Source organism: Pecten maximus, chromosome 2 (genome assembly GCF_902652985.1).
Source record: "Pecten maximus chromosome 2, xPecMax1.1, whole genome shotgun sequence".
NCBI classification, from domain to species: domain Eukaryota; kingdom Metazoa; phylum Mollusca; class Bivalvia; order Pectinida; family Pectinidae; genus Pecten; species Pecten maximus.
The window spans coordinates 36,278,930-36,293,347 of record NC_047016.1 but is presented as its reverse complement, the minus strand read 5'-3'; the positions used below and the strand labels follow the sequence as shown (position 1 = coordinate 36,293,347).

The following is a 14,418-nucleotide window of genomic DNA, read 5'->3' as shown; positions in this document are numbered from 1 at the left end:
TTTTTTTTTTTCTTTTTTTTTTTTTTTGAGAATATCTTTATGAAGCTCTATTCTGTACTTTCCACCATGATAATAAAATCCAATTGAAAAAATGGGTTGGGGAAATTGACTTGGAATTACCGAAACGGAGAAAACTAGGGCTTAAATTGGCATTACGTGTAGAGAATGCAGCCAAATAATGTATGTTCCCCGATGTCCAAATGTATCATAGGTAAGATATTAGGGGTTCATTTTAACAAGAAGTATTTTGAATTATTTTTTTTATCATTCGCGGTCTGATTGCCGTCAGAGTTTTTTTTTACCAAAACGGCCGATAATGGACCCGAAATCGATATTTTACGAGAGCATGGCACAAAAAGTCATCTGAATATTTGTTGTATATTGAAAAATCATTTAAGGAAAATATTAATTCAATGCCTTGACTTCAATTTTCAATTTATCAATTAACCAATCCATGTTTGAAATATGGAGTAGTGAGAATTTCAAGTCTTGAAAATTCAAAATTTACAAATTATTAAAATGAATGGGTTTAAGAAATAACACAACTAACACAACAATATTATATAGAAAATCAAACACAATATTTTACAGTTATAAAACTACAAACAAGAAACCTTAATATCAAATTAAGTGAATATCAAATTTATAAGTATTTTTGCATTTGTTTTTAGATAATCTGGATTTCCGTTTTCCGTCTCTTTAATTTACTTACGCCTAACGCGACCAGATTGTTGACAATCTGAATGCAAAATAGCGAGGATTTAAACAAAAAATTCAAACACTTCAAGGTCATTTAAAAACTTCATCTATTAGACATTTCTCGGTTGTATATTAAAGAATAATATTTGGGGTCCATTCTCTTCAAAAACGGACAGTTTAAGGTGAAATTAACACCGTTTTAGTAGTTCGTCACAATCGAAAATTTGGTCGTGAGTCGGGTACAAATTATTTCCAAATACTTTCAGGTATAATACATATCATATACAATATATCTTCAACATTTCATTTTTTAGTAATATTCATGATGCATTATTTCTTTGTAGTGCAAGGATTCCGATTTTTTCAAATATGTAGTAGATTATATACATGGATTGGTCTTTGGTCTTGCAATATAGTCATCACCAAAAATCCAGTTTTATCCAAGAATTATGTTGTAAATGAAAATTATTTTACATATGACAACACCAAAGATTACTAAAATGGGTCCATTCTCTCATAAAAATATCGATTTCGGGTCAATCATCGGCCAGTTCGGTAATTCAACTCTGACGACAATCGGGCTGCGTATCGCGAATGATTAAAAATTAATTTAAAATGCTTCTCGGTCAAATAAACCCCTAATATTTCACATATGATATAGTTGGGTATTGAAGAACATATATTTGAGTCCATTCTCTGAAAATAATTCCAATTTCTAGTTTCGGTAAATACCCCAACCGCGCGTCTGTTGGTATATTTCCGTCTTTGCCGAAATGAAAACATGCTATATTATTGTTCATTTTTTGCATATACAGTAAGCATTTTAAATACAACAACTGTCAACTAAGCGTATCCATAAATGTTGATATCATCTGAATATTGCCGTAGTTATTCAAATATTCTCGCGGTTCGTTAATTATAGCGGGAATGATTTGTCTCGATCGGTATGTAGATGCAAGAGTTACACGTGCGGTGACGTCAGTAGTCGACGTGTATCGAGCACACTAGTGTGTTTGTCATTCCTAGCCGCCGTGCCGTATCGCACGGTCATTCTATATTATTTTGTTGTTTGTTTTCTCGCCATGTCTACTACTACAGAGGAGTTAATCGCCGCCCATGTGAAAGCGGCCGTAGACACGTCACAGTATGAGAAACTAGTACTTAGTACTTTAGTACTTTAGTTGAGTGTTTTAATTTCCAATAAGCTCGATAATTTTGACTTTCGAGCACAAAATAAGCGATAGTTCTGAGGCTCAATTTTTCGAGATACAACAGAACATTCTTTGTATAGATTCTCATAAGTTCTCGAGGAAAAGCTGCAAGGACCAGTACAAGTTCAAAGTGAAAGTTCGGGCCAAACTGTTGGAGGCGGAGCATTTGTCTACTTCGGAACCACTGGCGTCTAAGGCGAAAATATTTGAAGGTATTAGCTTAAACTAGCCGAACCTTCAGATTGTGGTTGGAAGGGCGTGGATGAGTACATAGCTAACCCCGTCGCATCTGATTCCGATGACGAGCAGGGAAATGGATCGTGCCAAGGCCAGGGCCAACAGAAAGGACAAAGGTTCTAAACAAAAGCATAACAGAGGAAGAGGACGTTACACGCTTTACGGCGAGCAGTGTCAACGACTCAATTATAATGTCCCTGCAGGAAAACGTCCAGGATAGTTTAAGAGGAGGGCCCACACGGAGTGTTAGCATGCCAGGGAGTTGTTTCGCCTGTGGGAAGCGCGGACAGGCTGACGTGTCGACTGTCCCGCGTTGACGGGAGGAGTGGTGACGACTGGAAGTAATAAAATAAGTAATGTTTTATTGTCTAAACATGTTCAGATCGTAGATGGCGGATGTGATTTTGTACTGTCTGTTATGAGCGACGGTTACAAGATTTCTTTTTTGAGAAATCCCCCAATCTGTCTTTTGTAAAAGCTGAAATTGAACAATTAGTTGAATTGGGTTGTGTTTCAGAGATCACATATATACCATTTGTTGTTAATCTGCTCACGGCAGCGTTTAGTAGGTCAGGTAAGCCACGCCTCGTTCTAGATTGTCGACATATCAATCTCTATTTACATAAGTTCAAGGTCAAATTCGAGGACGCTAGAGACATTTTTCAGCAGGGTGATTTTTTATTTACTTTTGATCTGAAATCTGCCTTTCACAACACGAGAGCCTGAAGTTGGTTCCGAGTTCCGAGTTCTGTTTAACACAAACGGAACTAGGAATCAGTTCCGAGTTCCGTTTAAGATAAGGACTCCCCCAGGTCAAGCGTCCAGGCCAGTGGCCCTTTTAATGTTGGGAGAGCGTGAATGAGCATCTTGGATTGCCCTTAATATACATATGTACGTGTGCAACTAGAATTTTAGGTTGTTCGGGAGTATGTGGCTTTAAGTACGTAGAATATTTTATTTAAGGAATTTGGAAACTTAATTTCTAGTTCCGTTTTTCTTAAACCTTAAACGGAACTCGGAACTGGTTCCGAGTTCCGTTTAGTCAAAACGGAACTCGGAACCAGTTCCGAGTTCCGTTTAAAATAAACGGAACTCGGAACTCGGAACCAACTTCAGGCTCCCTCACCATATTGGGATTTTCGAAGATCACAGGAAGTTTCTCGGTTTCCATTACAAATTTGATAGCGGTATACGTTATTTTGTCTTGAATTTTGAATCTTGAATCCTTGTTCCTTTTGGCATATCTGTAGTAGGCGTGGAAAAATGCACGGCCAGACCGGGGTTCGAACATGGGACCTCCGAACACTAGCCGGATGCTCTACCAATTGAGCTACATGGTCGCCGATGATCAACCCGGCCCAGTTCCGCTACATTCTTCCCTCCCTTTTATAGTCCGCGACCCCGAATACTTCACAACTCACAACCCAGATTCGGGTATCCCCCTGTCAAGTATTCACCTCACTTGAAACAAGATTTGGTCACAGGCATCAAATGCAGTATGAGTGGAAAAATGCACGGCTAGACCGGGGCCCGAACCCGGGACCTCCGAACCCGGGACCTCCGAACACCAGCCGGATGCTCTACCGATTGAGCCACCTGGCCGCCGACGATCGACCCGGTCCAGCCCCGCCACACACACCCTATGACTATGCACTCTGTATCCCAGTAATTATATATAAAGTGTACGTGTACACCACAATGCCATGCTGATGATATGCATACATATCACTAGCATAAACATTGAGTCGGATGAGTTTTTGTGCAAAACAAGTTTATAGATCGGGCTTAGTTTGTAGTTTGATTCACAATAATAATCCTCTGAGTTACACGGGTGATAAAGAGGCAATTTTTAAACGGCTGAGTTTGGTTTCGGGGGGGGGGGGGGGGGGGGGGGGGGTGTATTTAGTATGATTTTCTTATCTATAACAAAAACAAACAATGCATTTGGGTTTAAATGACCACAGCCTCATTTGATACGAAACTTACACCGCCTCAGAATATGGCAAGCAGGCTTATTAATTTATGAATTTAGTATGACAATGGCCGCAACCAATATTTAGTACATGTATTAAAGTGCATGCAAAGGCAAGGACCCATGCTAAATGTCTGCCCGCAGGTACCCGGACATAAAGCCCCATGCCCTCTGACCTAGCAGATTTTGCCTGCGCTTGTCAAAAAACGAAACCACCTCTCGTAAGAGGAACCAACATTTCCAGCCTGGAGAAAACCATAATACAAAAACACCTGAGGTTGTATACATTATCATTAATTATAGATACAAACAGTTGATGTTATAAAGCATTAATGGCTTCCTGTAGCGTGTTTAGAAATATGGCGTTACCAACTATATTTTGAGAGAGACAACTCCTATAAAACAATTCATACACCAATTATAAGCGGATGTAGGTTATATAGGCCGATGACTGCCACCGGCCTAGTTGTCTGATTTGTTCAGCACCTCACCAAACTGATATCTATTTAGTTGTGTCTATCCAGAGCTTGAAGGAAGGCATACATGTTTTTAATAGGACAGACGACATTTCCAGGGATAAATGGAATTACCACAGTAAATGATTTAGCTAGATTATTCGTTTTTGATTGCCTTTATATAATGACCATCTCTGTAAAGTCTCTATTTATTTGAATATCAGACCTTAACAACGGTCAATGTGCCAATTTGCAGATTTATAAACTAGCTGACAACCCGGAGTAAACCGGAAAATGCCAAGCAAAACTTTGCTCTAAATAATAGTGATTCATATTAACTGAAGCAAACATGCGCTAATTTACCATAAACCAATGTCAGTACATCATATGTTATAGGAGCCCTGGCATCTATAGACTTTTAATCTTCTAAGGCCCTCAAGGAGCCCTGGCATCTATAGACTTTTAATCTTCTAAGGCCCTCAATGGCCTCCGTACAATAAAAAGCATGATGGATTTGGTTGTCATGGAATTGAGAATTGCAACAGTAGATTGAGTGTCGTACCGGACTTTTTTGTTCTTAAGCCTATCCTCCCCAAATGTACACAGCAACTAAAGTTGGGAAAAACTCCAATGCCGTTATGTCATCAGTGTAACCTCCTTAAAACCAGGACTCGGGCCACGTGCCAAATGCCATCAGTCCTTCAAATTATGCTCCAAATCCATTACCCCTCTAGGACGAGCTATCAGTTAGTAACTGTAAATCTGAATTGGTGATGAAATACTGATCACAAAACACAAACACGCCGCTGAAGGAATGAAAAAAAAATGACGATTAGTTTAAGATCTTCTCGTAGTGTGCATGTGTGATCCTTATATGATGATACGGTTTGGTTGTCCAGATGGTGTCATTAAGAAGGCGCCTACAAAAAAAGTGTTCGCTGGTGGGATAGCTCTACAGATAAAGTTTAAAGCTCCTAATAGGGACTGCATTTGTTTTAACTTAGTGCAACCTTTGTTAAGCGAAAGTTCATTTTCTGGATTATATCTTGCACCTTTTCCAAGGGAAAACGGATAAACACATTTATTGTATCGATCTCTAAACCAAGAAAACATATAACAGTACAGGCCCTTTAGCTTTTTTTTTCGGCGCGATAGGAACGCCCAACTCACTACATGAAACCTCATTTTAATATATATTGTCAAGTTTAAAGCCTAGCATATCAAAGTCACCTGGCCACGCTGGGATTTTCCTAAATGCAGTTTTGATATCCACCTTAGCCAATAAAGCCCCCTTCAAAGCCTAAATTGCATCATTCGAACTGCTTCATCAATTTTTTTATAAGACACTGAGCATAATTTTGGATCAATGAAGTCATTAACAGAAGCATTTTGAGGGTACGACAAGTGATGAATTAGCCTAAATTGTCCGCTGTTTTTCTGTTCAAATGTAGTCAATGTGACCTACTTCTGCAAAATAACACACTGCCTCACCAAGTTGAACACATACCACAAGTATAAAATTTCAGATACAGACTTTTTCATCAAACATCAATTTCCATAAGAACAAATCGAATACCCCCAATGGGCCCCATCTCGTGTTCAACAGCGAACACACGCGTACATTGTCGTAGTAAAATTCAAGCGAATGATACAACTATTATCATTCAATCATTATCAGAGGAAACTTTTAGTAGCATTATTCATAATATACTTATAGATTCAACACTTGATGCCGGATTAAAATCAATGACATTTGGATACCCTAGAATAAGATGCTAACGTAAGCTAACCTGTCAAGTAACAGATTCGCGAATTCTGAATCCGTATTCAGTCCCAGATCCTCCTACCTCTTTCGCCATCTATTAATCTCCTGTCTAATATATATTACTGCTTGTCCTCTTTTCTGGTCCGACTTCTTCCTCTTACGCTTTCTGGCACTTTCCGTGAGGTAACTGTTTACTACGTCCGCCACGTTACTTCTTACCGGCTTAGACGTAACAGATTGCGAGCGGTATGTTTACATTCTTTATCTTTTAGATATCTACCATAAATGGTTGCAGTGATTTTTAATTTTTGTAATTAACAGAAAGTGTTAGTTTTGTAACATACTCATTGAAAATATAACGTTTTATATCATTTTCTCATAGTGTTTTTTTATAACCATACAGCCCCTTTAGCAGGATTAAAATCAAATCTTGGCCTACCATTCTCAACAGGCGATGGCTCCTGTGCCTGTTCCCCCGGGACAACTTCCGGCTCCGCCCCCGTCTCCTGCTGAAGTTCCGGCTCCGGCTCGGCTCCGGCTCCGTATTGGCTTCAGTTTGGAAACGTGCTGTCCCACTTTTCCTATCGATGCTTTGTTGATTACGTTAATATACAGTAAAACGGCACCACATAGGCCTACATATCGCCTTCTACCAGTAATTAAGGAGCATGCATGATCGGCCCAAATCGGTATGACATGTTTGTTACATAACAACTTGTGTACGGCAGTGCCAGTGACGTTCTGAAAATGCGTCGAAGGGCAGCTTTCTCTATGCTTTGATGATTATCAGTTCCCGCCAAAAGTGGGACGTAATTATGACGTCATAATTATGACGTTTTATGCGTAATTTAAGACGTCATCAAGTTCTACATTTAGGTCTACAACTCGAGTACGCGTAGTTGTAAGGAAGAAAAACTTTCTGTTTTTTAGGGTCATTACGGATCCCTAAAATATTGGAACTGTGATAGACTGAGCAATTGGCGACAGGTCAGAGAAAACCTCAAAGTTCAGGTAAAAAATGCTGACTATCATTGGTAAAAAATCTTTCAACGTACGTTTACTCTATTTCAGCAGACCGCAAGTTAGGGGTAGGCCTAACATTTTGTCGTTTTATCCTAAATGGAACCCTTTAGAGCTTGCGGCACGTTTTAAATGTGAATAGCGGGGTGAATTGCCACGAACATAAATATACGGTCACCTTCTAGCTTCACCCTAGGGGAAGTTTCTTTTTTTTTTCTCCGTTGCTACAGTACAGTGATGCGTCGAATCGGCAAGCCGATGGAAGCACACTGCTAGCTTTCCTGTTACATTTTAATTGGTGTCGTTGACCACTCCAAGGGCAAGTTTTAGGAGAATGAGGCTTCGTTGGAGATAGAATATTTATGGGTTAATGTGTGTGAACGAATACACTTTAAAAGTGAATAGTCGGGTAATACTGTCGCCTGTACAGTAGCTACTAGCTTGGCGCTAGTGGGATCAGTCGGTAAAGCCATGGTCCGCCGAGGGTCGCAGGTTCGATCCCTGGTGGCGTCACATCTCGCTTTCTTTTAAAGAGCATGATCTATTGATAATGTATATATAGTATACCTAATTTTCATCATAATTTCAGAAATATTGGTAGTGAACAACTGAAAAATAGAACGGGTGTCTACAACACGGCAGATGATACCACCGTCTTCACAGACATGGACTGTAAGCGTTTGATAATACTAAAACGTGGACATTATGAGGCCAGGGATAACTCTGGCTCTTAAAACCTATGGGAGATTTTATGAGATTAGCAAAATTCCTATGAGATTTGTCTGTATAAAGAGGTACAATTTTGAATTTTTAATGAGATTTTTTTGAAAAACATGGGTAAAAATCCCCAAATCTCTGCCCAAAGTGATCCATGTGAGGCGTTCTTTTAATTCGCTGTATGGCAAAAAGATTCAATGGAATTCATAAAAAAATATCTTCCTTGACTATAAAACAAACAACTTTTAATATCATGTAATATTTGTATACAGAACGAATAGCAAATTTTATAAATGAAAATACACAGTTAGTGGTTTAGTTTTCATAGTCATATTGCTGTTTGTTTCCTACAGCAAACAACTGCGCAAACGAGAAGACCCTTGGGGACGGAAGTATCGGCTGTTGTGGATATATCCTGATTTTCCTTTCCTACATTATTTTCCTCGTTACATTGCCACTCTCCTTGTGCGCTTCCATACATGTAAGTGGAAAACAATGATGACGTCACCATCGAAACTGTTAGTATTGGTTTGGGTAAAAAAGGACAATGATAATTGAAAGAAAGAAAGAATGAAAGAAAGAAAGAATGAAAGACAGAAAGAAAGAAACTCGCATTGATTAAAAGGGAAAAGAAAGGAGGATAGCATTGATTGAAGAAAGGGAAAATGGCGATAATCGAAAGAAAAAATGCAATTATGCAAAATATTTTGTATGCGCCTCAATTACATGTAAAAGCAGATTTGTTTCATATAAGTATATTATAGCATAACGAATCCAAAACTTGATAACTTAATGAAGGGGAAAACAAAATTCACTTTTATCACAATTTGGGAAACTCCACAGTATAGATTCTGTTAAACGTTTATACGTGTATATGTAAATAATGGAACCTTATAGCTGGTTTACCCACTGTGTGACATTACCAATTTAAACAAATATTGATATCTATATCAAATAGTATGATTATAAAGAAATAAACAATCGATATATATGCATGCATAACTAAGTTTAAACCAAAATAGAAGTCCCTCTTATTCATCTGTACTGACCACTATAAAATACATTTTCTATTCAATGTTCGCCTTTTCTCCATAGGTAGTCCATGAGTACCAGCGAGGTGTTGTATTTCGTCTTGGTAGGGCGAAAAAGGGAGGTGCGAAGGGTCCAGGTATGATACACATATCAAAATTGTAAGACAAAATATTTCACAGTACACAGACGTACTCTTGGTCCGAGTAAACATGGAGTTAAGTTAGAGGTAAAAAGTTGAATATTGTAGGAAAAGGGGGCTAATCATGGTTGATAGGGGCTAAATAACGACCATTTTAATCTTTTCGCCCCGATAATCACCGTGTTTTCACAACGATAGAATGTGACGGAACAGAATAACGAAAACCCATTCCGCGAAATGAGGGATATAAATACAACTGCCGCCGTGAAAAGATTGTAAGCGTCGCTCAGTCCCTCGCAGAACGGAGATATTGGTTTTTTTTTTTTTATTTTATCGGAGCGAAACTTATTAATTATCTTCGTTCTACTGGCCTACGAAGCGATATAACGAACATTCTCATCGGTTAATTTATGGGGAAATTTCCCAGGTTAAAATAGCTGTGCAGTACAAATTAGGAGAGGGCGGTATTATATTTATGCCGCATTGATTATTAAATTTCAATTTCGAATATGTACTTTATGTAAAATCGTATGAACGGTGAAGTCACGATCTAACTCGATGAAGTTTTGACTACTTTTAGGTCTCATCTTCACGTTACCATGCGCGGAGGAGTTTACCTTGGTAGACCTGAGAATAAAGTCCTTCGATATACCACCACAGGAGGTAGGTCAGATATACCACTACAGGAGGTAGGTCAGATATACCACTACAGGAGGTAGGTCAGATTTACCACTACAGGAGGTAGGTCAAATATACCACCACAGGAGGTAGGTCAGATATACCACCACAGGAGATAGATCAGATATACCACCACAGGAGATAGGTCAGACATACCACCACAGGAGATAGGTCAGATATACCACTACAAGAGGTAGGTCAGATATACCACTACAGGAGATCGGTCAGATATACCACTACAGGAGATAGGTCAGATATACCACTACAGGAGGTAGGTCACATATACCACTACAGGAGGTAGGTCAGATATACCACTACAGGAGGTAGGTCAGATATACCACTACAGGAGATAGGCCAAATATACCACCACAGGAGGTAGGTCAGATATACCACCACAGGAGATAGGTCAGATATACCACCACAGGAGATAGGTCAGATATACCACCACAGGAGATAGGTCAGATATACCACTACAAGAGGTAGGTCAGATATACCACCACAGGAGGTAGGTAAGATATACCACTACAGGAGATAGGTCAGATATACCACCACAGGAGGTAGGTCAGATATACCTCCACAGGAGATAGGTCAGATATACCACTACAAGAGGTAGGTCAGATATACCACCACAGGAGGTAAGTCAGATATACCACACAGGAGATAGGTCAGATATACCACTACAGGAGGTAGGTCAGATATACCACAACAGGAGGTAGGTCAGATATACCACTACAGGAGGTAGGTCAAATATATACCAATACAGGAGGTAGGTCAGACATACCACTACAGGAGGTAGGTCTGATGTACCACAACGGGAGATATGTCAGATATACTACCACAGGAAGTAGGTCAGGTATACCACCACAGAAGGTAGGTCAGATATACCACTACAGGAAGTAGGTCAGATATACCACTACAGGAGGTAGGTCAGATATACCACCACAGGAGGTAGGTCAGACATACCACCAAAGGAGGTAGGTCTTATATACAATCACAGGAGGTAGGTCTGATATACATATCACCACAGGATGTAGGTCTGATATACCACTACAGAAGGTAGGTCAGATATACCACAACGGGAAGTTCGGCTGATATACCACAGAAGGTAGGTCTTATATACCACCACAGGAGATAGGTCAGATATACCACTACAGAAGGTAGGTCTGATATACCACCACAGGAGGTAGGTCAGACATACCAACAAAGGAGGTAGGTCTTATATACCATCACAGGAGGTAGGTCTGCTATATATATCACCACAGGATGTAGGTCTGATATACCACTACAGAAGGTAGGTCAGATATACCACAACGGGAAGTTCGGCTGATATACCACAGAAGGTAGGTCTTATATACCACCACAGGAGATAGGTCAGATATACCACTACAGAAGGTAGGTCTGATATATCACTATAGGAGGTAGGTCTGATATACCACCATAGGAGGTACAATGTAGGTCTGATAAAGATATACCACCACAGGTGAAAGGTAAGCTTTACCACTTAAGGAGGTAGGCATGATATGCATGTTGCAATAAATAAAATAAAAAAGAAAAGCCTTCAAGGTACAGTCAAGGTAAACAGCTCAATGTAAAACGAAACTTGTTATATTTTACAGATTGATTCATTGCACGTTTTAGATTCTGTCCAAGGACTCTGTGACAGTGGCGGTGGACGCTGTGATCTACTGTTACGTGTACGACCCAGTTATGTCCGTCTGTAATATACAGGATGCCTTCGGCTCCACTCGTCTTCTAGCAGCAACCACACTGCGAACCGTCCTTGGCACCAAGAATTTGGCCGACATGCTATCAGAGAGGGACGTCATTTCCAAGGAAATGCAGGTACAGTGAAAATCGGTAGACATTCTGTTTCTATTGTATACTTCAAGTCTATTTGACAATTGATCTATGTTTTCTGCCTTCAATTTCGATATGAATGCCCTGGCAGATAAACACATTACTGGTATCACGACCTTTGTAGGCATTAAATATTATAGCAAGTTACAGCAATTTTGATAAAAAGTTGATAAGTTCCTTGTTTCAGTTAATATCATGACTTTATGATAACCCCGCTTAGCATGTGTTATTACAAGAGGAATATGGTGATTGCTAATGGACAGCCACGTTTAGCAACAGGTCACGTGATATGTAGATGGGGAATATTGATGTGTAGTTTTATCATCTAAATACGAAAAAAGACCAAACAGAGGATACAAAATGTACCTGTCCTTAACTCCAAGTCTCACAAATATTTACACCAGAAAATGGCGTATGTATGGATGTGGCAATGAAAACTTGAGAATGTGGTGAAGACGTGGCAATGAAAACGTGAGAATGTGGTGAAGACGTGGCAATGAAAACGTGAGGATGCGATGGGGATGTGGCAATGGAACAGTGAGGATGTGGCAATGATAACTTATGAATGAAAGCACTAAGACTTGTAGATGAGCGCATTAAGACTTGTAGACGAACATATTAAGAGGTAGTTGCCCGAGTTTCCTCTGTCTCTGACCTACACACGAGATGGTGTCAGAGCCAGGGGAAACTCGGGCTGGAGGTGTAGATGAACCCACCAAAACGTGTAGATCAGCGCAATAGGCATGTGGGTGGGCGCGTTTGTAAGGCGTGTACGTATGTAAATGAGCACAATAAGACGTGTGGACACCCAAGTGCCAAAGAGTAAAACACGAGAAGGATATTTAAGGTGACCAAAACGAAAAATCGACTAGCCGAATCCGCTGTCATAAAAAGGAGCAAAATATTTTCAACACTGAAGTGTTCACACGTATTTTTTCGATACAACTCTATTGTCATTCTTTACAGAATTTACACCAGAAGTGGGAATAAATTTTAAGTGACTGTCGGTCGTCCCGTACATTTTACACTAGAGAACATGCCTTGTTGGTCATTTGTCTGAGGATGCCTATGCCTCAACATGTTGTGGAGTGATCGTGAGAGATTCAGTTATTTAATGTTTGGGCCATTCCTACTATTTCTTCAAGTTGTGCACATGCTGTTGCCTAATGTAGCACAGAGATCGACATTTTCTTTTGCTTTCGTTTTCCCCTTCAACTATGTATTGTTTCATATACTTTCAGCAAATTCTAGACGAGTCAACAGATCCTTGGGGCGTGAAGGTTGAAAGAGTAGAAATGTGAGTACTGGGCTATTCCATTATGTCTTTTGTTCAGTGTAAGATTCATCTAAGCAAAATTATTTGACATCAGTGTTCATATCTCTCGGTTACAGAAAAGACGTCCGATTGCCGCTTCAGTTACAGAGGGCTATGGCGGCAGAAGCCGAGGCATCCCGAGAGGCTAGCGCAAAGGTATAAATCCTTACATTACACATCTGATATTCTAATGATGGCATCCTATAGACATATAGAATATTTCCCTATCTTGAGGAATGTCACATTCGCCCTTGTCTTGAAGAACGCAACAAAGACATCACATCTCGCCTCAAAGAGCGAGATTCTTTATTGTATAGCCCGAGGGGTTGACATTCATGTTATCAACCCTAGGGTTGGCGTTTCCTTGCTACATCATTCAGGTAGGACATACATTTCCCCACCTGCTTCTTTAAAGTTTCCACATAAGTTAAACTTTGACGTTGCAAGTCTGGAATAAAAGTAAATGAGAACTTATAACTTTCTACGTTATATACCATAAAGTGTACATATTTTTGTTCAACAGGTTGTATCAGCAAAGTGCGAACAGAAGACGTTGTATAACAGAGTGTAGATGTATTAGTCCAACAGGTTATAGGAGCAAAGTGCGAACAGAAGACGTTATATGACAGAGTGTACATGTATTAGTCCAACAGGTTGTAGCAGCAAAGGGCGAACAGAAGACGTTATATTACAGAGTAATACATGTATTTGTTCAACAGGTTATAGCAGCAAAGGACGAACAGTAGGCGTTATATTACAGTGTACATATATTTGTTCAACAGGTTATAGCAGCAAAGGGCGAACAGAGGGCGTCCGCCTCACTGAAGGAGGCTGCTGTCATAATGTCACAATGCCCAGCCGCCGTCCAGCTTCGCTACTTGCAAACACTTAGTTCAATAGCGGCCGAGAAGAATTCGACGATCATATTCCCACTTCCGATGGAGTTTTTAAGAGGCATGACAGCCAAACAATGAAAACTAAACGACAGCATCACAGTTAGTGGTATGGTTATATTCGTATGCTAATAACCCAGAACCAATGATCGAAGATCTGGTTAATACACGACGACGACGACGACGACATCCCTTCCAAACTTAAACTGGTGGACGTGGTTATTATCATATACGTTCTCTTGGGCAGTATTAATATATTGGCCATATTGAATTGGAGATGACGGATCTGCCAATTTACATTTCAACTTGACTGTGATTTATCAAAATACCAATTTTTTTTCTGTTATTTTGCACTTGTTTTTTTTTTTTTATGCCAATATCAAAGAAACAAAATGCAGTAAATAAAAAAATGTTTTGACATTTCTTCC

General features: G+C 39.6%; 1 protein-coding gene across 1 annotated transcript; it reads left to right on the top strand.

Annotated features, from left to right (window-relative positions):
* Nucleotides 1-6,892: 6,892 nt before the first annotated feature.
* On the top strand, nucleotides 6,893-14,406 carry LOC117321938 (mechanosensory protein 2-like). Its single transcript, XM_033876572.1, has 9 exons — nucleotides 6,893-7,350; nucleotides 7,949-8,031; nucleotides 8,430-8,557; nucleotides 9,172-9,244; nucleotides 9,828-9,910; nucleotides 11,564-11,767; nucleotides 13,024-13,079; nucleotides 13,175-13,253; nucleotides 13,880-14,406. The coding sequence occupies exons 2-9, from the start codon at nucleotides 8,025-8,027 to the stop codon at nucleotides 14,069-14,071; spliced, it is 822 nt and encodes a 273-aa protein (XP_033732463.1). The 5' UTR covers nucleotides 6,893-7,350; nucleotides 7,949-8,024; the 3' UTR covers nucleotides 14,072-14,406.
* The last annotated feature ends 12 nt before the right edge of the window (nucleotides 14,407-14,418 follow it).

Coding starts and splice junctions, on each gene's coding strand:
- LOC117321938 (XM_033876572.1), top strand. Junction 8,558..9,171: donor CCTTGTGCGCTTCCATACAT/GTAAGTGGAAAA, acceptor TTTTCTCCATAG/GTAGTCCATGAGTACCAGCG. Junction 9,911..11,563: donor TCGATATACCACCACAGGAG/GTAGGTCAGATA, acceptor TGCACGTTTTAG/ATTCTGTCCAAGGACTCTGT.